This window comes from Brienomyrus brachyistius, unplaced genomic scaffold (genome assembly GCF_023856365.1).
Source record: "Brienomyrus brachyistius isolate T26 unplaced genomic scaffold, BBRACH_0.4 scaffold44, whole genome shotgun sequence".
Classification (NCBI taxonomy): domain Eukaryota; kingdom Metazoa; phylum Chordata; class Actinopteri; order Osteoglossiformes; family Mormyridae; genus Brienomyrus; species Brienomyrus brachyistius.
The window spans coordinates 1307063-1334558 of NW_026042319.1; the positions used below are offsets into that span (position 1 = coordinate 1307063).

At 54.7% G+C, this 27496-nt stretch overlaps 1 protein-coding gene across 1 annotated transcript in view; it reads right to left on the reverse strand.

The window, feature by feature from the left end:
* Positions 1–10326: 10326 nt before the first annotated feature.
* Positions 10327–27496, reverse strand: part of si:dkey-100n23.5 (cyclic AMP receptor-like protein A) — a 66261-nt gene continuing 49091 nt past the window's right edge. Inside the window, 4 exon segments of the mRNA XM_048999166.1 lie at positions 10327–11220; positions 11222–11266; positions 14329–14476; positions 26527–26609. Of these exon segments, the coding sequence (XP_048855123.1) occupies positions 11098–11220; positions 11222–11266; positions 14329–14476; positions 26527–26609 (399 nt within the window). The 3' untranslated portion in view covers positions 10327–11097.

The following is a 27496-nucleotide window of genomic DNA, read 5'->3' on the forward strand; positions in this document are numbered from 1 at the left end:
GACCAAATGCGGTTGCTTCAGGGTTACACCATAACGTCACGGGACGCGTCGCACAGCAAGTAAATATGCCTACTGCTTATTTCGGCATCCCCGCCCCCCATCATCCACGTCTCTGCAGAAAGAAAGAGCCATGAAATAGCAGATCCCTCATGTGGAGGGGATCCTGATTCCGGACCGTTCTGTGCCCGCGTGAAATTGGGGGAGGCCGTGACTTCATTTAGACAATATATTGGATTAGTTAAAATGAACCAGTAAATCTCGTTTTAAGGGCCGTTATGTGCAGGGCGGTCTAATGGCGAACCATAGGACAGCTCACTGTAATGGGTTTCGGGGTTTGTGAAAAGGTAAAATGAAAAGGTATGATACCCGTTATACGGATTCATGCTGTGGTGCAAATTATTTTAATAGAAACAAATAAAACAGAAAGAAAATAATTATTATACAGTAAGAGAATGCATTCAGATTTACTAGGTGGGGGGTCGTGACGATGATTGTAAATTTAATAAGATTAATGTAATGGCATCATCATGACTGGTACGCGGTGAACGTCTGCTAACAGACGCGCTCCTTAATCACACCATTAGCTTCAGAGGAGTAATAGGTGCCAGACCCCGTTTCTCAATACAGCCCCGTTTATGTTTCCGTCAACTGCGATCGGCGCCGCGCGGCAGCTGCGCTTGAAGGTGGAAAAAACAGCGGTGTCCTAATCGGCGTGTCTGGGTTATAAATAAATCCCTTTGCTGGTTCACATGGAGCCCCGATAATCCCACAAACGCAGTGGTGCTCAAGCGCACCCGGAGATTTACCCAGATTAACATTTTAAATCACTTATGCAGGCTGCTCGACGGCTTTAAAACGTTTAAATTTAGTTCATTTTCCTTCCATGTAACAAACCCCATTCTCATTTCCATATTATTCCTGTAATACAATAGGCCCTCCGTGCCGTTCGTCTTACATCTAATCATCAATATCTTGGCGAGATGCTTTGTTGGGCAAGGTCGTTGAATGCTATGGGGGTTCTCCCCAAATTCATGTTATTTTTGTAATTACGTTCCACTGACCTAAATGCTGTGATGGTGCAGGCAACTGTTGCCGTCCAACTTAGATATCTGTGAAAAGGCGCAATCCAGCGGACAAACTGCAGCGGTTTGCGTGCAACTGGAAAAGCGTGACGTCTGCGGGAGGTTTCCTGTGTAAGCGCTCCAGACACCGCCGTTTGGCTTAATGAAAGACCACTGGGGATAGTTAAACCCGGCTTGTTTTATTACCAATAAGGATTGGGCTGGTGCCAAAGCAAACCAAATGCCCTGAAAAACACAGGACTGGTTTAGTTTATCCCTATGCCGTTCCAGTTTTCCAGTTGTTTGATGCAAGCCGCCGAGTTGATCACCACATTCTCCCAAAGCAAACTATTCCAGGGAGCGACTTTCAAAGACGGGTCTGGAATATTCTGCATAGCTCAAACCGAATTACGTCCTCATCGCATGGCACTTAAGACCTGATATTGCCGCTGATAAGCGAATCCGTTTTCATAAACTGTATTATTTATGAAACCGTGGGTATAATCTATTTAATACTTACCATATAGTAATCAATATGTTTGACATCACCAAGGAAACAGTATATAAGCTACGTAACTGTGATCCATAGTGGATTTCCCAGCCTACGCCTATGTCCCGCAAACAAGCATCGGCTATTCTGCCGATTCCCCTTTTAGGTTGTGCAGGCTAAATGCAGCCCTTAGCCTCCCTTTAGAGGCGTGTAACCCAGGAGGGGACGCGGCGCTGTAGCCGATACGGATGGAAACTCGGCGAATCCCCTTAAAAGCGTTTAATTACGGAGTGCGGGACAGGTGGCACAGAAGGGTGAGTGCAATGACGGGGAAACGATAGGCGGTCCAGACAGCTTCATTAAACCCACTCAACCTCTTTAAGGAAATACATAGCTCTGTTTTAAGCCTTGCGTTCATTAGGGCGATAATGCTAATTATCTAGTCACAACACCAATAACAACAAGAAATAAGAGTAAATAAAACAAGAATCATCCACAGATCCCGGGGGGCGTATTTCAAAAAACAAGGAGGTGTTCCATGAGGCAGGATTTCTCAGTTATCTTAGATAACTTAAGATAGAAATCACGATTGTCCAATAACAGCTTAAATAAGGAGCATTTCTATTGGAGAATCGTGATTTCTAGCTTAAGTTATCCCAGCTAACTGAGAAGTCCTGCCTCGTGGAACACCCCCCTTGATTTCTTCATTACCCAAATAAACCTTATATTTAGTGCAAGTTATCTAATAAGAATGTCACTTACACTTACTTGCAAGCCTCCGGATAAGAGTTATGTGAAATGGCGATTTGTACGTGGGATTCAAGATATTTCTTTGCCGGACAGTACAGCATTTTCAGATCTGCGCATATGCCCGCTGTACACTCGTCGATCGGGTCTTAAACTAATCTAAGTATATTCAGGTATATTATAATAATGAAATGAATAGGGTGGCCGCATGGACGCTGTTCGGTTACCCAGCGCCGTAAGACATGCGCAGTTATAGAAGAAAAATATGCGTTTCTGTAGTCAGCGGTGATCGTCCTTAATCTGCATTTCTCGCTGGGTCGCAGGTCAGAAACTGTTAAACACAGACCATCTAAAGGCACTCGATTTGTCATGTTAGGAAGGGCCCGGTGCGTCGGGTCGCTTTTAAAGGGGCGCTGACTGAGCACAGTGAGCAGCAGTTAAGCTCAGGTATTCCCGAAGCGACCCTGGCGCGTGTTGCTGGGTGGCGTCAGCGCTGCTGTCAAAACAGCGCGAGAAGATTAATGTCCGCTCCGCATCACAGTGTGTGGTTCTGCGAGTTTGCGCGCATTTCAATTCACCCGTAGCCCTGCACGTTTCATCCGCCCGCCTCGCCAGAATACCAAACGCGTGATGGCCTTCACGCGGCGGAAACAAACGGAACCCGGTGCATGTTTTGCAGAAGAGATATATGCCTCTGCTGATAATATGCACAGCGATAAAAACAAACTGCGGGATTAGAGTTCCCCTGTACTGCCTTGGAAGCATCGCAAGCTAACCTGTGGTAGGAGTCCATGCCCTGTGTCACGTTAGTTTGTGTCATAGATCTGCTGTTTACACAACCCAATCACAGTGTTTTTACACACCAGGCAACCAAAACAAACACATCCACCCGTTTGCACAGCCGGCTTCTCAGCGCAGCTACACTCTTTTCCGTATCCCAGTCTAATGTCGTTGCCCATCATTTCTGCTTAAAAAACTTTTGGGTTAGGTTTTCTGGATAAACAATCAGCAAAAGGGGTGACGAGGCTCAACCAAGGCTGAGAATTAGGGATAAAGTGTGGGCTGATTTCCTCTTAGGTGCGACACTGGATGTGAAGGTGCTATAAAACAATGCAGTACGAACGGTGTGCTGGTGCCTGAATGTTCAGTTTGGCAATGTGACATTCCGTGCGGGGGCCCATAATTTCTAGGTACGCCTCTACGCCACAAGTCAGGGTTTTAAAATGTACTAACCTTTCCATGTCACCTGAAGACAATGTGGATTCACCACACCTCACGCAAACGCACTTTCGTATCGCTGAATGCACATCAGTCACCCAAAGAGAGATATTCGGATCTGAGTGTCACCGATACCTTTCTAATTTTAACAGTCATTATCAACTGAAAGTACTGAATTTCACATTTTCCGTGTTGCAGACCTGAATTTAAGACCGGAGATTCGGGAGGGGGGGGGGGGGGGGTAGAAAGTGAAGGATAATTAAATCCATTTCCATCAAAACAGAATCCCCTCCCCCACGAGCCCATATATTGTTATAAATGCGCTCTCTGTGGCCAGCAATGTCTTAGGGCATCTCTCCTGGCTAACCTTTGTTCATCTTCAGCCAAAAGAAATACGATTTAAGCAGAATCTATGCACTGCACGGAGCTGCTATATATTTGCTGCAGGTTTTAAAGATTCATGTTATAAAAATATTGAATTATAATTTTCAGATTTCCCCACAAACTCTCCCAATTATCCAGTCAACACAACGGGTTAGCACAAACAGTGTAATCCGAGTTTGAAATGCTGATTTCATTATGAAAGGTTACGTTTTTCATGGGATATTTAACAACTTCATGAAATGCGTGTACACGCATGTTAAAGCGTGTATTACGGGGGCTAGGGACTCACCGCAAAAAAAAAAAATCCTATTTGTGCAGGGGTTTAGGAAAAACACCGCTTACTTACTCAAAAAACAATTAGATGACATTAGCCGGGTAATTATTCTACCCTCCGCCAGAAGCGTTGTAGCGACGGTTAATCCCCACCTTATCTATTAGCAGTGACATTGTAAGCAGCCCTCTGCAGTGTCACATTCCAGTGGGGCAGAGGGAGACGCTGCGCCGGCTGGGACGAATCTGTTAAGGCTAGGATGTGGAGAGTGAAGGGCTGGGGGGATGGGGGATGCATCGAGAGCGGGGGAGTCTGGGTCCATTTATTGCAGCTGTCGTGGGCGGTGGGTGGAAAGGCGGCTCGTGAAAGGGCCAGCCGGAGACACACACATTTCCAGTTTAGGGGCAAGAAAAATGGTCCCCAGTGGATTAAATAACCTCCAAACTAATTAATTCAGCGGCGCCCTTTCACAATGGCGTGCAGTTCCGGAGCGCCGCTGAGCGAAGGGGAAGGTGTTTGCGAGCAATTTCAGCTGAAACCGGGGGAGCCTGACTGAAAAGATCGCATTATTCCGCTTTGCAAAGGAAATCGGAGAGCGTGGGTCTCCGGGGGACTTCGGGCGGCGTGCTCGAACAGCACACCGCGCTCTCTGAAGATGCAGTCGTTTTACCGAGCGCAGGGTCTGTTCCGGTGTGGCGTGTGAAAAGACTGGGTCAGGAGCAGGAGAGACGGACCCATGGAGAATACACTCTCTCCCCCAGGCCTACTTACAGCATCTGTGACAGGCCCCAGCTGGAACCGGGATCTGGAGAACAGATCCGTGGACACCCGCTGTTCCTGTCCCCCTTTCCACGTCCTCCGAGTTTCACAGGGTTTAAATCCCAACAGGATTTACACGGCAGAGATTAGACCGGTAGTTAATTAAACATGCAAATTATACATCTGAATATCCAATAAAGAACCAAACTAAAATCCTGGCATCGAAAACAGTTTAGCAAAGCTTCCCGAAATTCAGTAACTTAGGGATGCATTTTAACGACGCCTTATCGACTCAGCTCGTTATTCAGCCGAATACGGATCCGTAACGGCTCCTATAAACCGTGTGGATCTCTCGCCTAAATTACACCCCATTCGTAATGGACTTCCACGTGGACCTTTAAAGTGGATAAATGATACTATTATATAATTCACACAGTTCTTTGCATGTATGCATTTTTTAGTTAAAAAAAAAAAAAAAAAAAGCTTACGGCCTAATTGCCACACCCCCAGGGATAAGGGGCCCGGAATGCTAGAAGAAAACATGCAGTTCCATTCAGAAATTTCATTACAGGGACCTCGATTTAGTGAAAATTACGATAAATGAATATTCGATTATTATTTCGAATACCGGAATATTGCAATTGTGACATTCTTTGAAGAACTGTAAATGGAAATAAAGGGTCAGTTAAATCCTCAAAGACCTTTCACACACACCCCCCGCCTGGAGGGAGGGAGCGAGAGGGTTGATGGGGGCAGCACTTGAACTCTGCAGAAATTAAAGTTCAGTGTTTCCAGGAGCAGAACGGGGTCCGAAAGCGGTCTCGATTTCGCGTCGCAAAAGGAAAAATAGTAATAAAAGCAGCGAGTACGCTAAGACATCGTGGTGTAGGAGCTGCGCTCCCTGGGAGGTAACAGTGATCCAGCCATCTGCTCCTGCAATCAAACCCTCATGGCGGTGACGGCTTTAAAGTCGCAACGCAGGCTGGGGCAGGACGGAGCGGGGCCAGACAGTGCGAGCAGGAGACCAGCACCGGCGACTCATGTTGCAGGAAGTTCTTTGTACGCGGTGGAGCCTCGGGCGTCCGTTATTAACCGGCGTGATCCACCTGCAGATGGTTACGGATCGCTTACGACACTCTACACGAAAGGCACCCCCGCCCCCCCCCAACCCAGCCTCTCGGGGACCGCGCTTATTCTTCAGAAAAATCCTCGCCCTGCCTCCGCCGTGGATAATTGCACGGCAGTTCGCTTAGGCTGGCTTCCGTCCAGAGCTCTTCATTACGGGGGCAGCGTTTCAGCCCCAAGGTGTGGGATGGCTCCCCGACCCGCGTGTCCACATGCACACACAACCCTCTGTGCTTTTCCAGTAAATTCCCGTTGTGGAAATAAAACGGTAGAATCCCCCGAACGATTCGGACCTACTACCGCCAAATAAATATCCGCAGGTAGCTGCAGAGTCCAGTCTGCCTACAGCTACGCCTTAAATTAGAAGCTCCTGGGACCGCCATCGGGGCGTTAGGGGCTGCGGACGCGACATCGCCGCTCCTTTCTTCCTGCAAACTGAATCAGTTCCAGGACTGTAATTTCTTGTGTATTGCGCCATTCCTGTATGAATTTTTAAACTCTTCTTGCCTCCTAAGCTAAATTAAGGCGGTGGATTTTTTTTCCTGCCACCCCCCCCCCCCGGGCTTCGTGCGTGCAGGCTGGGGGCGGCGGCGCTCTTTGAGGCTGCGCTCATAAACACCTCCGTGCTGTTCGGCTCAGAAGAGCCGTCGGCACCGCGCTTCCCCCTGCGCTCCCGCGATTATCGTGGCGGGCTGCGGAGCGAGAGGGGCTGCGGAGAAGGCGGGCTGGTGCGAAAAGGCGAAGGAGACGCCCCCCCCCCCCCCGACTCCGCGGCTGAGGAGAATAATTAGTGTTTTGAAAGGCTGCAGCTGCTGTCTGTGGCAGCAAAGACAGACCCACTCCTGGCGTTTCTGGAGCAGGATGAGGAACAGACGAGGTCGCCAACGCCGTGACCGTCACTGTTTACGCAAGAAGACCAGCTACATTTAGTGTAACTTAATCAGGTTAAACATAAACAGTCCCGTAATGAAACATTTCTGTCGACGTCCTTTCAGCACCTCAAAGCGGTACAAAAGTGAAGCAGATCAAGGCACGCCTCAGATCAAGGGGGAGGGCGTAGGAATCCTCCCGTAACGATACTCCCGTCACACCATTATCCTGGCAGCAGGACGCACGACAGAATCACTGCAAATGACACCAGAAATACGGCGGAGGACGGCGGCACCAGACCCCGAGAGAAAGTCAACATCACCAGCTGTCTGGATAAAACCAGGATAAAAGATGATCAAAGCCACGCCCCTTTTGGGCTGTATGCGTGTCATCCCCGCGAAGACCTCCATTCACACCGTGTTACCCTGCTGACCAGGCTGAGCACCGGCTGATCTCCGGCTTACGCCGTCCTTATGAGAATATACGAATATTTCCCGTATAATCTTCCTGCAAATTTCGCAGAGCAGATCGGGTGGCTGCTCGCACATGATAACCGGCGCTCCTCCGGTGAACATCCCCCCCCCCAACGCTCCTCTTCCGTACCCTATCTGACAGAGACATTTCGGTCCCCCCGCATTTCCGCTAGCGAATCGCACACACACAGCCTTCCCCTTCCCCAGAAGATGGAAGCGGCACGAGCAAAAGAGGAATGCTGCATAATTAAAGGGGAAACCCCATTATAAACGTCTCCATTGGGGAATTAGCAGCTAGACTTATGTAAATAAACAGGCAGCATCGGTGGGGGGATGAAGCACGGTGACAGGCGCTCTCGCGCACACACGGCGAACGGGGGGAGTGTAAGCAGCTGCACGCGGCGAGTCTGCAAAGGCTCTCATGCTTTCTCCAAAAACAGAAAGCCGCACGTCAACTGAAGGCACTATGAGGGGAGGCATGCCACCATATCTCTCCCCCCCCACACACACACTTAAAACCATGAGGATCTCACAGATATCACTATAAAATGATCCAAATCTCTGTGGGTCTGTGTCATCCCTTTTAAATCGGTGGGGTACGGCGGAGAAGGCAGGCCCAGTGATATTAGGGGCTCATTTACTTTCGCCTGGGCACACGGCGGATCCCCCCCCCCCCCCCCCAGCATCACGCGTCATCACGCACTCACCGGAGACCATTAGCGGATATAAACGGCGCGGGCGCCGCAGATCTATGGAAGGCAGGAGCGCGTAACGAGCAGCGGCCCGATGAAATATGCATAGGCTGGGCGAGGGCGCTCGCGTTACCGGGGGGCTGCTAGCGAAACTGACGAGCTCAAAGGGGAGCTTTGATATTACGCTGTGGCACACCCCCCTCGTTTCTCCCTTCCTCACGCCCGCAGAACTCCCCCCGGCAGCGACCGTGGCATGGATCTCTGATCTCGAGGGGGCGATTTTTCTTCCTGCAGCCTAAACAGGCAGAGGGGGCTTAGAGCTCCCAGCACATCCATCATGGCAGCCAGCGCAGAGGCGTTCCCCGGCACAGGAGGCAGAGACACGGACGCTCTGAGTAATCGAGGGATACGGTGGAAAGGCATGATGTCAGCCCGCAAACTCCCGGCCTGACCCCGGCTCTCTCCCCCAAGAGAACATAGACGGATTGAAAAACGAGAGGCTGAAATTGACGCGAAAACGCCCCCCTCCCCGTATCCCCCGTGGCCGGTGCGCTAACAAAGCCGTGTTATCAGCAACGCGTTCATCTTCTCGCAGACTGAAAAACGGCACCGTTTATTTTATGAGGAAGCCCTCCCCCTCCCCCGCAGAACCTGCATCTCGCGGATTGTTTTCATGAGAATATCTGTGCGCCATTCAGAATAATTATCGTGCCGTTCGTTTATTATGTCTTAAACCGCGGCATCAAACGCGGGCGGCAGAGATGTGAACGCAGCAGTTGCGGTGGGGAGGGCCCGCGTTTCAACACGGATAAGGCTTGTACGTCTGCCAATCTGGAACGGTTCTAAACACACACACACACACACACACACACACACACAGGATGAGCCACCCAGCCAGCTTTAAAAATAATAAATTGAAAAAAGAAAAAAAAAATTCAAAGCCACGGTGTGTTGGGGGGGGGGGGGGGGGGGGGGGGGGGGAGTGAGAGAGAGAACACGCGCCTCGCTTGACAATAAAGCACGTCATGCAGATTGGAGGCTCGACAGAAAGGGCGCCTAGGTCCCTCCCCCTCGGACAACAGGACAGCAGCGCTGATCCCCGAACCCTCCGGGTCCTGTCGTTAAATGGGGAGTTTACCAGGCATGCCTGTCGCCCCCCGACATCCTGCCGGGGGTTTGCGCAATTGCGACAGAGAGACCCTAAAAAGCATTAATTTAATGCTTCCTGCCCGGTCTGAGGCTCTTTCATATAGGGCCAGCCGCGGGATTCAATTTAAAATTATTTTTCCTGCTCCGCCTGGACGGCCCGTTCCTGTCCCTTAACCTGCACCGTGCCGGACTGCAGTTGGAGCCCGGCAGCTGACTTCAATCAGCCCCCCCCCCCCCCCCCGTAAAAGATTCCCAGGCAGAGAAGATGCTTCATGTCGCGCGCGAGCTCCTAGGAGCACGCGGGCGCCGAGGCCGGCTCGTGGCAGCCGTACCGCGCGCGAGCCGACTTGCCAGGGGCCGCCGATGTTAAATTGTATCCAATTACAGCACGCGCGGCGATACGGGAGAAATAATTTTTTCCGTATGACAGCGAGAGATTGGATTATTCCACACGCACCGCGGCTCTTATGCCAAGTTAATAACATCTTTGAGCATATGAAAATGCCGGCGATGGGGAAGATTCGGCTATTTCATTTTCGCCTTTCATCGTGGCTCGGGGGGGCATTGTGTCAGTCAGCCTCTCCCGGAGGCCACGGCACCTGCATCGGTTTCGAAAACCCCAAACGGGTACGGAGTTGGAAGACGCCCCCGCGTGTCTCTCTCTGTTTTGTTTGCCTCGAGAGGAGCCCACGCAGGCTGCGACTCTGCACTCACATGAAATGGGGGGGGGGGGGGGATCTGGCTGGCGACGACCGCGGGGGCTGGAGTACCGCGGGGACCCGGCGACGGGGGCTGCGCTGCGCTCCGGCGTCAGTCCGGGGGCCCATCTGCCGGCTGAGGCGCTTTTTAAACTCAATCACTTCCTGCGAATGAGTAATGGGCCCGGCGTCCGGAGGCGTTATGTGTAAATTAGGGGCGTAATGAGGTGTGTGGCGGGAAGCGAGCGGCTCCACCGTCACACGCAACCTTGTGCTCGGAAGGACGGCGTGCAAATTCACAAACATACATATAAATACACGCACGAATATATACACACACACACTCACAAAGAAATTATCAGGACTTAAGGAAATGAGGCAGCCCTGGCTTTGTTTATCATACCCAGGTGCTTTACTGTATGACGGACACAGGATTGCCACACAGGGGCCAACATCCATAACACAGCAGTTCTTGCCGACAATACTGTCTGCAGGTGAAGACAGGGGTGGCTCAGCTCCGGGGTCAGGCCCCCGCAGCGCTCGCTGTCCCAGCAGGTGACCCGCCAGTCACATGTCCTCCGACCCCCTTTGACGACTCATGTTCCTCTGATGACGTCTTGAACCGTCTGCCAATCAGCCGACAGCTGCACTACTCGACAGGCTGTCAAGGCGTCCCCTGACAGGGGGGGGGGTGTGTGCAGTTCCAGTCGCAGCATGGAGAGAATGGGGCAGTCGGCCAAAGGAAACCTCACTGAGACCCCGACCCCCCCCGTTGCCCACCCCTTTCAAGCCTTAGACACGTACAAAAAATACACATGCCACACACGCTTCATAAATACGAAGATTAAAACACTGCATGCTCGTATCGGCAAAAGAACCACATACTTAGAAAATACTGGGAGCATGAAAGCCGTGGAAAACGGCAGCAAACGGAGTCCAACTTAAATGATGGGAGCTGAAGGAGGCACAGCGGAGGAGCCGGTTGCTGGGCTGGGGAGGCGCGTGAGGCTTGTCCTCCGTGTCTCACTCCTCACTCCCGGCTGCGCAGAGAGCTGCAGTTTTATGACATTAAATATTAAGAGCTGGAAATTAATAATGGAGCCTGACAGGTCGTCTCCTGTGTCTGCCTGGCCATCCTCCTGCTCAGCTCCATGCAGGGCTCACGGTCCCCTGTCCTTCAGAGCCATATCCGGGGAGTAGAAGAGCACGTTGGTGTCCTCCTCGTCGGAATCAGAGAGATCCAGCTCCCCGGCAGGGGCGTAGCGGACTGATCCCGGGTGGTACTTCGCCGATCCGGGTGCGGTCGCAGAGCCGAGAGTGCAGGGCCAGCTATGGGGAAGTGGAAGGAGACGACAGACGTGGGTTAGTATAGGGTAAACATGCCCCCCCCCACCCCTCCATCCCAGCCCACATGAGCGATTTCTGCAGGAGGCAACAGGAGAAGAAAAATAATCACTTTGCTGTTAAAGATTTAACATTTAATCAGCGAGTTCCCTTTGTGTGTCCTAAGCGAGACACACAGGCAAGGACATGTATACACACAGACAGACACACACACACACAGACAGACACACACACACACACACACAGACAGACACACAGACAGACAGACACAGACAGACACACACAGACAGACACACACAGACACACACACACACACACACACACAGACAGACACACACACACACAGACAGACAGACACACACACACAGACAGACACACAGACACACACAGACACACACACAGACACACACACAGACAGACACACACACACACACACACAGACAGACACACACACAGACACACACACACACACAGACAGACACACACACACACACAGACACACACAGACAGACACACACACACAGACACACACAGACACACACACACAGACACACACAGACACACACACGTGTTTGTACTCATATCTTTGTGGAGACTCATTTATTCATTTCTATGGGCAAATCTCTAATCCTAACAACTATAACCCTAACCCTAACCTTAACCCCTACCCAGCCCGCAAGTAAACCAAACAAAATACAAGAGACTTTTGATTGCAATCACAGATTTGTACAAAATTCAATTTCCCCTTCTGGGGACTGAAAAAATGGTCCTCACAAAGTCAAAATGACCGTTTTTTTTTTTGCATTGTGGGGACATGTGGTCCCCATGATGTAATATATATATATATTATATATATTTTTATATATATAAAAAACCCACACAAACACATGCACACGCACACACATGCGAGAGAGCAGCCTGCTGCTGATTTCAGTGCCGGCGGTGTGAGGCTGTGGAGAAATGAGCGGCTCCTTTAGTGAGTGCTGATCGATACCCCCGCTGCCGCCCTGGGGAACACCCCCCCCCAACAAGATGTATGAGGCCACTGGGGCAAACAGACCCTGTGCTGCCAGGACTGGAAACAGTGCTGGTTAGTGACTGAGCATGGAAATATACACAGAGGGTGTAGACACACATACACACACTTCATGCACATGTAGTGCGAAAGGCAGGAACATGCGTTTATATACAGAGAAGGGGCAACTACCCACGTCCTGAAAGACACAAGACACACACGCACACAGCTGTGTCACACCGCCACACTGCGTTAATTAATTACCGCTGCGGGTGGAGATGGCCCCAACCCCCCTGGTATTGAATGAGGGACACCCTGCTGCGTTGACGAGCAACGACCCCCCCCCACCCATTCCCTCCCCCCAAGAACAGTCAGAAAGCCCTCACAGCAGCCCAGCATGGCCAAGGGCAATCAGCTCACCCCCCCACCCGCTGCACACAGACACATCCTGACTGACATTTCAGATAAAGGTCACCCAGCGCCAGCCTCCCTCCCTCTCTCTCTCTCTCTCTCTCTCTCTCTCTCTCTCTCTCTCGGCCTGGACGCTGAGCTATCAACGCGGCCCACACAGTCGCCAGCGAGGATGGGGGGGGGCATTTGACGCTTGGCACTTGTAATCACCGGCTTTTGTGTCTCACACCGGCTGTGTTTGAGGTAATGGCGTGGTAAATACTGCCATTTAACGCCACAAATGCCAGCATAACACTCAGGCTGGTCTCCGAAAACGGGACCCCCCCCGCCCCAGGGGAGGGGGGGCAGGGTAGGCTCGGACATCGTGTGTGTGTGTGTGTGTGTTTGTGTTTACAAGTGTGTGTGTGATCCTTTGTCACCTTCCACTGCTCTGTGGTTCTCACCGAGACGCTTTACCCTCGCCAAACTGTGTTAGAAAGCTGGACTTTTCTCGAAGGCGTGCCTGCATAGCGTAGCCATGGAGACGCTGCCAGCACTCGGTCTGCGGCCGAGGATGGAGGACGGCTACGGAACGTAAAGCTGCGGCAGAACCGTCTGGCGATCAGGCCCGCGTGTGCCAGAAGTCCGTGGAAAACAAAGTTAAGGGGGCTGGATAAACCGTGAGAGGAAGGTTTGTGTGCACGACAGGAGGGGGGCCGGGGGGGGGGGGGGGGGTGGTGGGGCACGGAGCAGACTGACAGTTAAAAGAAAGAGTTAAAAGAAGAGGATCAAAGTAAATACCGAGGAGCAAACGACTGGGATTAGCGCTGTGAGATACGTTCACTTTACGGGCTCCGCTCCTCTCCTCGCTGCCTAATCTGATTCCGTGGTCCCTGCTGCCGCTAATCTCTCAGAAACAATTTCCCAGCCTCCCCGGCGAGGGACTCGGCACATAACAAACGCCGCCACTTGCCAGGCGGTCCCTGCTCTGCGGTGGAGCCGCGTGGGATTGTTATGATGACATTAGCGTGGCTGCGTGCTGGGGGGGGGAGGTGGGGCGTGCTGGGGGGGGGGAGGTGGGGCGTGCTGGGGGGGGGAGGTGGGGCGTGGCCCCGTCTCATTATCTGATCGCCTGCACTGCATTCACGCTCCCCGACCCGATCTGTGCGCACGCCCCAGGGGGCTGCATGTTTCCAGGTGTCTGCTTTGGACTTGATGAGTCCCCTGGGGGCAGGGAGGGGAGAGGCCAAGGAGGGGGGCGCTGAGCCAACGCCACATCTGAAATTTGAACCCCCCCCCCCCCCCGGGGCCTGCAGAGAGGCTAAACCACCTGACCGCCAGTCCCTGCTCCTCCGTCCTGTGCCTGCAGCTTTTATTAGCTGTTATGACTTGAAATTTATTTCGCGGCTCATCCTGCTTAGAGGGGAAAACAAGCCCCCACCCTTTCAGCCCCCGCCTCCCCTCCCTCCTTCCCTCTCGCTGGCACGGAGACGGAAAAAGGCATAGAGGGGGGGAAAAAAAATCAATAAGGCAGTCAGGCTTGAGCGATGAGAGGAGGAAGCCAAGGCCCCTGTGCTTTCCCACGTCCGCCCGCCCGCCCGCCCGCTTGCCCGCCGCGTCTCCGCCAGGCGCCCCGCGGTACCTGCAAGCCCGTCAGGCTCAGCTGGCCCCAGATGTCGCGGTCCAGGCCAAAGACGACGGCATTGGCCAGGCCGTGCAGAGGGCCGGAGAAGACGTGCATCAGCGTCAGCGAGAACACTGGCGTCCTGGGGTACAAGGCGTTATGGATCCTGCAGGGAGAGAGGCAGCCGGTCTAACCCTGTGTATGCAGGAATACACACAGGGCGAGGCGGGAACACACGCACAGATACCGGTACAGGTACACAAATCTCTCTATGTGCACATAGAAATATACACACACACAGATGGGATCACCCTCCGACATAAACACACACACAAACTCATACATACTCATATATTAATACATACACATATGCAAATATTTTATATGTGATGCAACTACATATCCTCATAGAAACTGAGGGACACACACACAGCGCGGTAATGACAACCGCCCCCCCCCCCCCCACACACACACACATACGGCACAGAAAATCTCCATGAGGACAGGAAGAGGCTGACATTTCGGAAGGTGTGCCTCAAAATCTCAGGCCGTTTTGCCAGGAATGGGCAGCGCCCCTCTCTGCAGGCTTGTGGGCCAGAGTCGCTGCGTTCGGCCGAGGACTGACAATTACTCACAAATGTCAAAATAAGTACCAAACATGCCTGTGTGAAAGAGTGAGGCCAAGACAGGCTCTGAGAAGAGACACACACACACACACACAGCTCCCTATTCAAACACACAAATCCATCTCCTTACTAAGTTACGTTTGACAGCAGCATTACTCTCCGATTCCGGTCGCACAATTCTGTCCTCATTTCATTCTCCATATCAGTCTTAATGCCAGCTCTCATTTCATTTTCAATTCCAATCCCAGTCTCCCGATCCTGCCCTCATTTTCTCCTCCATTCCAATCTCAATCCCTCCATCATTTCATCCTTCATCCCAATCCCAGTCTCTCAATCCCTCTTTCATTTATTCCTATACCTCAGTCCTACCCTCATTCCATCCTTCACTCCAATCCCTATCACACTCTCACTCTTCAATCGTCTCAGGTGGGCAGACTTCCGGGAATACAAACGCGGACTCCGCTGCGAGACTGAAGCGGTGCAAGACGCCTCCCACATTTCACAAGATGACGGAAAATAAAGAGGAATCATCTATCCGGTGTCTGTAACCCACATAAGCAGGCACCGGGGGGACAGTAAGAAAGACAGACCAGTAATGAAGAGCCCAGGCTGCCTCTCTGATTGCAGTTGGCGTGTGGATGGAAAGAGCACAAAAAAAAACGCGATTTTGGTGAGTCAGCCTCCAGCGTGGGGGGGACGCGACTCACAGGGAGCTGGAATAGGCCTGATCACGCCTGCCCCTCCTCCTCCCAGAATTGTGGCCACCCAGATTAGCCTTCTGACACGAGCTAAGAAAATATAATAAATTCTAAAACAACAAATTTGTCTCATTTATTTACTGCTTTTCCTTCCAAAATTGTGCGACAAATCTAGCTGGGGGAGGCGGGCAGGACCCCCAGTCGGCGCCCCGCACAGTGCCCGTGGCGTGTGCGATCTCTAAAAAGCACTGCGCTAAATGCACCGTCTGGCGCCTCCCCTCCAGGCTGCTCGCTCTCTCGCACGCTCGCCCCCCCCCCCCCCACCGGCGCTCAGGATGCCACAGGAGCCTGTCGAGAATCTGAGGGCCCGACACATTCTTGGCTGCAATGCTGCCGGCACACAGCACCTTTTTTTTTTAAACAGGGGAGGAGGGAGGGTTGTGAGGGGGTGGAGGGTCGGGTGGGGTTAGTCAACCAGGACTGGGATCACAACGGGTGCTGCCCTGCCGAGGACCTTGAGGCAGGACGGCGCAGAGACACGGCCGGCCGACTACCACCCCCCCCCAAATCGGTGCGGCGCCCCCCAGCCCCCGCAGCTCAGCCGGAGATAAAGTCCCCTTTCAGCCTCTGCCAAGTTATTTGTCTGTTGGCGGGTGAGACGCTGCAGGTAACAGCAGTTCTGCGTCCCGGCCTTGCGCTCGGTCTGGCCCCACGCTGCCCTGCGCACGAGCCCCCCCCCCCCCGCCTGCTCTGGATTAGGGCTCAGCCCTCTGCCGCTGGCTGCTCTCCTACTTCACCACGGTCTTGGCAATTCCACAATCCTTTTGCGTTATTCGTTTAAGCTGCCGCTTCCCTCTCTCTCTCCCCCTCTCCCTCCCTCTGCTACTCCTTTCTTGATCGAGCTCCGCTGGTTCCCCGCAGATAGTTAAAGCAGAAACGGGTCATGCTGAGCAGTGGGGTTTGTCCGGACGGGCCCCAGCTCTGGTCCGGAAGGTGGGTGGGCACCGCGGAGGTGCATCTGTGATCGGCTGCTCGAGGCTCCCGTCAGGGGAGGGAGATTTAAAGCAAGTCGGCTGCCACTGGGATTGATTTCACTTCCATTAACGGCCAAATAAATCAAGGGCACGGGCACCGCGGCCCCCCCCCGGGGCGCACCAGCGTGCCGCCTCCCGCTAAACGCGGTTAGAGCTTGCGGATCGGGGGGAGACGCCGATAAACAGGTTAATTGCGGCTGAACAGACGAGCAGCGCAGAGCGCCGGGCTCTGGGCGTCTGTCACCAACACAGCGTAAGCGGAATTGGATCGCCCCGGGGAGGGGGGGTGCCACCCCAGGCTCACGCTCCACCAGTCCGAATGTCGAAAGCCAATCAAGCAAGCCAACCTTGCTGGATCGCTTACCATCACCTCCCTCCTGAGGAAGGTCTGTCTGACCCTCGCCATGGTAGGGTGTGAAGATTTAAAAAGGAAATTTTTTATTTTTTTTTTGCACGTAGATGCAACCTCCTCGTGTTCCATTCTTGCCCTTATCCTACTGTGGAATATATGCCTAATGTTCTGCTGGATTGTCGGCCATTTTACAATCAGGAGACCTTTCGAACCACAGGCCGGGGGAGCAAATTAATAAGCGCTTGTCCCTGGTCCCCGAAAGAGAAGAACTGCTGAGACTCCAGGTCAACAACAACTGCCCCTCCCCCTGGAGTGATAGTGCCACCCCACCCAGAAAACTGACCCTCCCCAACAACATGTGACTTATCACTGAGCAAAAACAAGACACATCCTTGTTATACCATTATGACTCTGGGTTCAGTGGGGATAATGTTTATCCCCCCCCACCCCCACTCTGAACCTCAGGAACAAATATAAACGCTGTTCTTCCCCCCCGCGCTGGCCGTGACACGCACGGCGACTCGGGCTGACTGCAGGATGCAGCTGAAAGTGTTCATTGTTTCGGCAATAAAACACAAAATTCCCACATCCAGAACACACGACTGGGGCCCCTCCCCCAGTGGGAGGGGGCTGCCGTAAGCGCTGAGGTAGAGCTGAGCCGCGGCGCGGACACGACACGCGTTATTGATGGGGAAGCTGCCAGAACCCCCCCGGGAGACCCGACCCAGCACATTACTCATTCCCCACTCCGGCGGCCAAACCCGCTCTGCCGCCACATTCCTCCTTGGGGGTGGGGGCTCATGCGGACATGCCGGAGGTGGGGCTCCGCCCAGGCTGGGCCGCCGTGACCTCACCGGACAGATGGAGCGCCGCTCGGCATGGCTATTCCTGGCAGCAGCTTCCCTGCACACGCGGAGAACGCGGCCGGCCTGGGAAGGCGACCCGGCGCTGCGCAGACGCCCCAGCTGCCCGCGTCTGCAGCTTTCTCCTGGGAAGGCGACCCGGCGCTGCGCAGACGCCCCAGCTGCCCGCGTCTGCAGCTTCTCCGGGGAAGGCGACCCGGCGCTGCGCAGACGCCCCAGCTGCCCGCGTCTGCAGCTTCTCCGGGGAAGGCGACCCGGCGCTGCGCAGACGCCCCAGCTGCCCGCGTCTGCAGCTTCTCCGGGCCCCGGGAGCAGACGCGGCGCCATGGCAACAGAATGACTTCAATTAGAGGAAAGAGGAGGCTTCCCTTTCTCTCTGCCGTGGGGGGGCTCGTCTCTTTCCTGTGTTACCGCGGGTGATAAAAAATAAAGGAGCCAGGGGGATGTGGCGTGCCGACTGGGCGTTTGTGCCGTAGGCGGCGGCAGTGACGGTGCGGGGGCCGGGCTTCGCGGTCAGACAGCGGGGGTGGCGGGGTTAAGCTGCGGCAAAACAGAAGGCCTCCGGTGTCGGGTGGCACTGGTGGGGGGGGGGGGCGCTGCTATCTGATACAGGTCTCCACGTCAGAGCTGACGGTGAGCCTCTCACCATGTGCAGCCGCCCCCCCAACCCCGAGCCCTGCTCTGTCATCAACTACCTCCCCCCCCCCCCCCTTTGTATCGTTCTCCTCGTTCGCCCTTGTGTTCATTACCCCCCCCCCCCCCCGTCACCTGCCCTTTGCCAGCAAGGAAGGTAGATAGGACACTCCCCCCCCACTGCACAGCGAGGGGGGGGGGATATTATCAGCTAGGGCGGGCCCCCCTCCTTCTCTATCAGCTTCAATCTCTTCACAGCCGCTGCGGGACGGGAGCCTGCAATCTCACAATCTGCAAGGGCCCGTCCGTCTTCGCCTGTACCCACATCACGCGCTCCCCCCCCCCCTCCCTCTCTCTCTCTCTCTCTCTCCTCTCTCTCTTCCCCTCCCTTTCCAATGCCCTTCCAACACATTCTTTGGGTGGCAGAAGCTCGAGAACAGCTGGAGTTCCAGATCCCTTCTCTTCACAGCACATGCCCCGGCAGACCACTGCCTCGTTTCCCTTGACCAATAAAACTGCCACGTACTATTTTGGGGGGGCCTGCTACCACCGTAAAATCAGCCCGAGAAAGTTGCCACAAACTTACGCAGCTCTGCTCAACTCGCAGGGAATTTTCCTCTGACTTCTTTGGCGGGTCGTCTGGAAATAATGCTCTCTTTGCGTGCAAATTTTTTGCCTCCGCCCCTAGGGGGCGATGTTTGGCCGGGAACCATCAGACAGGGCGGAGGAGGGAGCCTCCCGGTACTGTAGAATAATTCGCACTTCTCTCCTCCTCCCTCTCTTGCTCGCCTGCTCTCCGCCCACACAGTCAGTCGAGCTGCTCACTCTCAATTTCGAACATCCATGCCCAGTGTCTTGTTTGGCAGTGGCAGCCACCTGCGCCCCGCCTGGCCTGGCCAGAACACGGGCTCTGCCGCTTTGCGTGCCTCTTTATCTGATCGCTAGACGGCTCCGCCTCGTGGCCTGGACTTTGTTCTTCCCCCTCAGATGTCTCTCACGCACACGCACATACACACGCACACACACACACACGCAAGCACGCGGACCGGCAACTCTCAGATCTCCCCAGCGCTGTGCCGTCTACAGAAACCATCTGTTTCCCTCCATGCTACCCGGGCCAAAGCGTTCTGGGTCTCCGGGGCTGCGTGCCTGGCTACGGGGAAGCCCGTCTTGGCGAGATCACCCAGCTGGAGAGGACCGATTTTGCCGGATCCTGCGTGCGGAGTTTTACTAGCTTCCTGCGAGTCCATCCCGTCTCACTGCTTTCGCTTCTCACCGTATCGCCCGCACGGCAGAAGCAGAGAAGGGAGGAGGTCCTGAGGGTTACAGTGTTGGGGGGTCCCCTCTCTCTGCTGGCCCCAGGAGGGCTAATCCCCAGCATCTCGTCCCCTATCCCTGGGGTGGGCCGACACCGCACAGACGGTACTGCCGGTGTGCTGTCTGTGCTGTCTGCGCTGTCTGTGTGTGCGAGTCAGGGAGTTTGTGTGTGTGAACCCCACAGCTGCACCAGAGCACCATCATGACACCACCACCCATAATCCCCTTTGATCAGGGGGGTCGGGGTCACGCCAGGGTCAGCCCGTATTTCATCTGTCCGTCTCTGTTTTTCTCCTCGCCTGACTCCCTGTGCAGCACCCCCCCCCCCCCACCACCCCCCCACCAAGGCTCACACGTCCCTGTGAACATCTGCGAGTGATTGTATTGAGGCATAAATTATTTTAGAGGCTGCTGGATGCGATCCGACTTTCTCTCCAGCGCCGGCCGCCGCTGTGCTGGGGGGGGGGGGGGGGGGGAACACACGTGCACATACACGGACATGTGCAGGGCGTGTTGTGCTAGTGTGCACTAACAGGTGTGTGTGTGTGCGTGTGTGAGAGAGAGCGATATGCATGCACGTCTGTCACCCAGGCTGTGTGTGTGTGTGTGTGTGTGTGTGTGTGTGTGTGTGCACGGTAGTGTGTCCAAGCAGCTGTGCGCACGTGTGTGCGTGCGTGTTAGAGAGCTGGACCACACAGCGCTGGGCGCGGCGATTACATAGCGGCAGGGACCGGCGCGCCGCTGCCGTGGAGATTATCGCAGCCGCTGACGCTCACCAGCGGAAACAAAGAGGCTTCCTGCTTCCTGGAACACGACAGCAATCCGGCTGCTGCATGTTTCCCTGGCAGCCTGGAGCTGTCGCGGGGCTTACACGGGCTAAACCGCGGTGTTTACCCCCCCCTCGCCTCTGCCCCCCCCGCCCTCCGCGGTAGCGCTAATGATCAGAAACGACTCGCGAAGCAGAGCCGTGCGCGTGTGAGTGTGTGTATATGTGTGTGTGTGTACTGCGCTGACAGGCGGCTTGCCATCTCCTAACCCTCATCTTTTATTTTTTTTCTTCCACCGCATGCGGTGTCAGGTGACCGCGGGGGGCGGGACCAGAGCGAGCCTGCCGCCGCGGCTCAGGGGGGCCGGAGCCCCGGAAGGCCGGCTTTATCTCCCAGCCGCTACTAATTAGGAATTCTCCTATCAGGAAGCGTCCCGATCCCATCAAATTAACGAGCTATTTTATTAAATTATTAGACTAAATTATTTATTAATTTCGCTATGAATAGAGCCTGATTCATCGCAGCGCCAGAATGTTCCACGCAAAGCGGTTCTCCTTTCTTTTTGTTTACGGGCAGAGTAACGGGCTCCTTCTTTCAAAAGATACCTGAAGGAGGGCGGGGGGGGGGATCCATATGAGTGCTGGGAGGACAAAGGGAAGCACAAGCACCTCCGTTTACGGAGAAAAACAAGCAGCCCCCCCCCCCCCCCATTTCCCAGGTAGCTGCGGATGAAAGGCCAGGTTCCTGCAGCCCTGTGAGAGGCGTTTACAGCGCACAGCACGCGGGAGCGACTCACAGCGCAGCCGGCATGATGAATATTTAAAGCTGGCAAGTGGGGGGGGGCATCATTTATTAATGCCAGCAGTGGGAGAGATAAAGAGATTGGCTGTGTACACAACACGGCATGGCGTTCAGACTGGGGGGGTCTGCGGGGGCCTCGGGGGCTATGTGGTGTCACAGACGTGTCATTCAGGAGCTGCTTCTCTCCCCCCCCACATAAAAACCGCCCCCAGCCCCGACAGCCCTCTGCTAAATATAGGCACACATCCATTAGTGATCAGGGCACAGCAGCAGGGTGGAGGTGGCGGGTGTGTGTGTGTGTGTGTGTGTGTACGGGGAGGGGGCCTAATCTCCTGCTCGCTGCCTCCATTTAACCCCCACGCCCTTCCTGGAGCGACATGGGAGACACAGACACACACATAGACACACACGCCACACACACACAGCTCATTACAAATGCGCACGCACCTGCTTGTCCAAGCGAAGACGCGTCGTTCGCAATACAAACACACGCATGCCCATTTGCGCTGGAGCTAATGAGAGCTCCGGCAGGCAGACTCACATGCGCTGGCGGAGACTGGCGTGCTGCGGCGTCCCCGGGCACAGAGTCACACTGCTTAATAAGCGCAGGGCTTTCAGGCTCAGGGTCACAGGAGCACACAGACAGTCACACGCAGACAGTCACACAGTCACACACACACAGTCACACACAGACACACACACACACACAGACAGTCACACACACACAGTCACACACAGACACACACAGACAGTCACACACACACAGTCACACACAGTCACACACACAGTCACACACAGACAGTCACACAACACAGTCACACACAGTCACACACACAGTCACACACAGACAGTCACACACACAGTCACACACAGACACACACACAGACAGTCACACACAGACAGTCACACACAGACAGTCACACACAGACACACACACAGTCACACACACACAGACACACAGAGACAGTCACACGCAGACTGGGTCACACACAGACACACACAATCACACGCACTATTTACACAAGCACACACACGCGGCCCGCAGAGGCCAGCCAGCATCAGATATGCAAATGGCCGTCACCGTCTCGGACAGAGACATTGCCAAACACTTAGACCCGGCAGAGCCGCTGTAATTAACCTCACAAGAGCTCTCAGCCACTAAATTCACGCGCTGTCCCCACCCTCCCCCGGCCCAGCTTCCTCAGAAACAGCCCCCAGCTCGTCCATCTTCCCCTTTCTGGGCCTCGCTGAGCAGTGGCGCCCCACGCTGGTGAGCGTGGGCACTGGCAAAGCACAGCGCGTCACCTCCGGATGGCGCTGTGCCAGACAGGGGCACATCTACGGGGCGTGGGGGCAGGCGGCAGTGCCCGGAAACATGAGCAACGCTTATCTCACCGCCCAAACCGCCGCGCCGCCATTTGCATAGTAAATCCCGCGGTTATTTTTACCGACGGCTTCGGCAGAAAAAAATCCGAGGCAGAGACCCGTGCCGGCTGCCCCCTTTCTGGGTGAACCGAGAGCCGGGCGGCCAGCTGTCCTGGGTTTGGCTGCCTCATCTGCGAAGTGGGGGGGGAAGACATTTGTCTTAAATGAGTCTTAAAAACAGTCAAGGAGCACGGTGGAGTTTAGGGGCTCATTAAAGACAGAGGCGGCGAATTTAATGCACGAGGGCCAGTGGGGGGAGGGGGAGGGGGAGGGGGGGGCTTCTGCCGACAGGCCATCTCCTCAAAATGGGGGAGATAGCGTGACTCGAAAAATCAGCTGGACACAGCAGTCTGACCTGCTTCCGGCAACCGGATCCTGACGACCAGCAGCACAGTGGCCCAGGGAGGTCAACCGGGGGGGGGGGGGGGTGTCTAAAATGATGTTACAGAATGACACAGAGAGAAAGAGTGACAGAATGAGAAGGAAAGTAGGCTGTAGTTGAGAGGGGGAGAAAGACAAAGCGAGAGAGGAAGAGAGGGAGACGGAGAAGTGAGCAATAGCGAGAACGGAGAGAGCGAGGGAGCGAGAGAAAGTGAGAGAACAACAGTATGGGGGGAAGTACAGTGTGAGCGGAGCGGAGGGAAAGAGAGAGAGTGGGGGGGGGTGCGGCGCGGCACAGGCCAGATAAGAGTTAATGGAAACTCCTCCCCCGCCCCCAACCTGTTTGCGAGCCGCGGCTGGCTTTTGTGAGATGAATAATTACCAGCACTCAGCTCTCGCCTTCCTCATTTTTCAAAGCCTTGCCGAGAAATTATTTTCTGAGAGGCGTAGATCTCCAGCACTGACTGTTGCTCAGGTTTCCGGGGTTTGGGGGGGGGGCTGGCGGGGGGGCGCAAAAAAAAAATAAAAAGGAGAAAAATAAAAAGACAGAATGAAATCTCTGCAGAGAGGGAGCACAGCGGCCTGCTCGAGGGGGGTAGAGAAGGCCAGGGGCAAGGCCCCCCCCACGTTACTGGTGTGACACCCCTGTGTGGGACACGGGGTCTTCCAGGGAATCGCGGCGCGTTACAGGAGCTTAATGCGGCTTAAAAACACATCCCTGAGAATACGGCAGAGGGAAAAGGCACACAAACATTTCCTTCACTTCAAAGGAGAAATTCAAAGGATCTTACTTCAAAGATTTTTTTTGTCTTGAATTTTTTTGGGGGGGGGGGGGGGGGGGGCGGGGTGGGGCTATAAAGCTGTCAGAAGCATGGTTGTTTGTGCGTTAGGAGGCGTGTTCTCATACCGGCTGTGTGCGCGGGGTCGCGTACAACTCACGGGTCATGTCAGCGGGCTGTGAAGGGCCACTGCGCACCTCCTGGGGTGCATTTGCCCCCCCACATACATCCCCACAGGGAACTGGGCAAGAGACAGCAACAAGATGAGGATTCACCCCCTTTGACGGTCATCGGGGTCTCACTGGGTCCCTGATGTCCTACTGCATGGCTGCAGGAACAGGAGGCAGACTGGCCTGGGTGCTGACCCCCCCCCCCCCACTAAGGGGGCGGGGAGGGTTCAGGGGTTTATAATCCAGACTCCGTGCGCACATAAGGAAACAATGAACACAGCTGTCACGCTGAGGGGGGTTGGGGGGGGCGTGACATGGCCGGAAAAACACAGCCGTTTTACATCCACGCATCCAACAGCTGGTATGGAATTTCAATGTGTCAGATCGTGTGTGTGTGTGTGTGTGTGTGCTTGTTTGTCGTCGTTTCGCATGCAAGTCCCGTTCATGCAGCACAATTGCAAAGGCCCGACCCACCCCTGCCCCCCGCCGTTGTCCGTCTGGGAACCGTGTGGAGATGGTGACATGAACTTTAAATGCTCTGAAGGCTGAGAGGAAAGACAGAGAAGGAGAGAGAGAGAGAGAGGGAGAGAGAGAGAGAGAGAGAGAGGGAACAGACCAGGAGGGTGATGCTAAGCAGAAATGACGGAGAGAGGAGGAAGTAACAGAGAGGCAGGCAGAGAAGGACATGAGGAGGAGGGGGCAATGGGGGGGCCGGGGGGTTAACGCTGTACTCTGTCCTGTACCCATGACCCCCGCTCTTGTTTATAGCCCCGCTTTCCGGCTCGCTAGCCTAACGCGAGGGCGGAGCAGCGTCCCGCGGGGCTGGGGGGTTGTAATTCTTCCGCAGCGCGGAGCCATGACTCGTTCAGCGCCATGACCTCCTTCTGCACAGAGAGAGTCCCCGTCTGGGACAGCCTGGCCGCCAGCGTGCGTGTGCATGCGTGTGTGTGCATGCGTGTGCGTGCCCCTGCGTATGACCTGTGTGGCTCCCTGCCTCCCGCTGGCGCTCAAATGCAGCCCCTGAAACCTGAACCCTGGTGGTAGGCGAGCTCCCCCCATTCGCGACTGACAAGCGCACCTGACTCCCCGCCCTGCTTCAGCCACGCCCAGAGGGACACCCCCTCGCCCATCGCACGCTTCGCCCCGCGCTTCGCCTTGCGCTACAAGGTCACACCCTTGTAATAAATCAAACCGCCTTCTTTTTAAAATCTATTCTCCGACCAGCGTCTTTGGAATTCGATGGTACGGAAGGTGGCGATCCGGGGGATTTGGCGGAGGATCCCATATAAATCAGAGCCGCCCCCCCAGGCCAGACGGCAGACTGGGCTCCGCGTGGAAGCAGCGGAGTGGCGCTGACCTGGCCGGACTCCTAATGTCTGCACACTGATTAGGAAATGCATAATTCATTCACAGATCCCGAAGCGCGGGGGCGCCGTCAGATCTGCTGTGCGGATGAGGAGGAAGATGGGCCTCGAAGGGTGGGGGTGGGATGGGGGTAGCATCATGTGGGCCTTTGGGGGGGCGAGCCTTGACCCTGCAATTGACCTGCGTCTCCATGAACATTAGCCACTGAACGACAGATAGAGCTAATCGCTTAGCTACCTTACGGCCTTCCAGTCAGGCCGCTCCAGGAGGGGGGGGCTTCACATTCAGGTTGCCTCAGGGACAAGGGGAGCCCAGCTGGATCTGGGGCAGGGGAGGTGGGAGTACTATCAGGAGGCAGGGTTACAATCGGGAAAGAGGGCTATGATCTGGAGGGGGTGGGGGGCAATAATCAGGAGGTGGGATTGCCACAGCCAAGGAGGAAGGACCTTGGGTGTCAGCTGGGGTGGGGGGCAGTGCTGGGGGTTTTGGGGTGAGGTGGGGAGAGGATGACGTCAGTTCAGGCCGCGCTCTGGCATGAGGAAGCACCCCGGCCGGCTGACAGAAGAAGCTTCACGCTTGTTTGGAAACTGTGAATCCCACACGCCATCCTGCCACAGCCGACAGAGTTTATTTATACTTCTGCAGGAGAAGAGACAGGGTGTGGGGGGGGGGGGGGGGGGGGGCGCTACAGGATGTCTGGAAATGAATTCAGAGGAGAGGCGCTGGGGGGGAGTGTGTGGGGGGGGGGGGGCAAAAAGTACAGACAATAGCGTGAATGCCAAGACAACCAGCGACAACGAAGGACAAGGACCCCTAAGAGCACAGCGGTATTCCGGAGACGCCGCTCGCAGTGAGAGCAGGAGAACGTCGCCGGACACCTCATCCAACGAGGCGCCGCGTAGCTAAACAGAAGCACACTTTCCGGAACCGCAGTCTGAGGGGCCAACAGCTACGCCGTGTGGATTAACCCACGCGCTGATCTGACACGACTTCACGGGCCAGTACCTGTTGATGAGGGGGAATAGGGAGACCAGGAGGTACACCGACGGGTACCACTTCAACGGCTTGATCTCCTCGGCCAGTGACACCTGCAGGTGGGGAAAGGTACTGCGTCACCGGTGCAACTCATTTGGTTTAAGAGCAACACGGTCATTGTACGTGCAAAAAAACACTTCTGACTGACATGTAACCAAGAAATGAATGTATTAATACAGCATATTATTACATATAAAAAAATACGTTATAGATTTCTTAGTTTAACAGAGACATTAATATATTATCGTGCGATCGCAGGCAGTGGAAAAGGGATTAGAGTGACATCACAGAGCAGATAGACAGGAGGCCGATGTGGGGGGGACAGAGGGAGAGGCCAGAAAGGCGGATCAAAGGGAGGCAGAGCACCGAGCACGAAAAGCAGCCCCCCCCCCGCCAGTTTACGGCCATTTTCGCACTCCTCTGTTCATCCAGCCATCAGTCTTCAATAACTTATCTTATCTAGACCGGCTCACAACAACCCCGGACGGGGGGCGAGGGGGGGCAGCTATCATGCTGACATTGGGGGACTCTAGGAGGCAAGTACCCCTCCTGCTCTGGAAAAAAACCCGCAGCTCGTGAGAAGGGCTGTTAGCATTCCGATCCGAACGCAGACCTGCAGTGTATGTGTAGTGACAGCAAGCTTTGCGCTGCCCCCCTGCCACGCCCACAAAAGCCCTTGTGATATCCTCAATGAAATACATCACACTACCGCTGCTAGTGATTTATCTACGCCGCGTCCTGTTTCACACTGTCCGGCACAGAATGATGAATACAGAATGATGGGTGGTGCACAGGGGTGTACGGGGGTGCCGGGTGAGCAGAACACTAACGATAATCAAAATGTGACACAGTGGAATCGAGCCCTCTGGATTGTGGGATATCAGACAATCCAAAGCTAAGAACCAAGCGTACAGGACAAACCACTCTGTCTCGGCTCCTG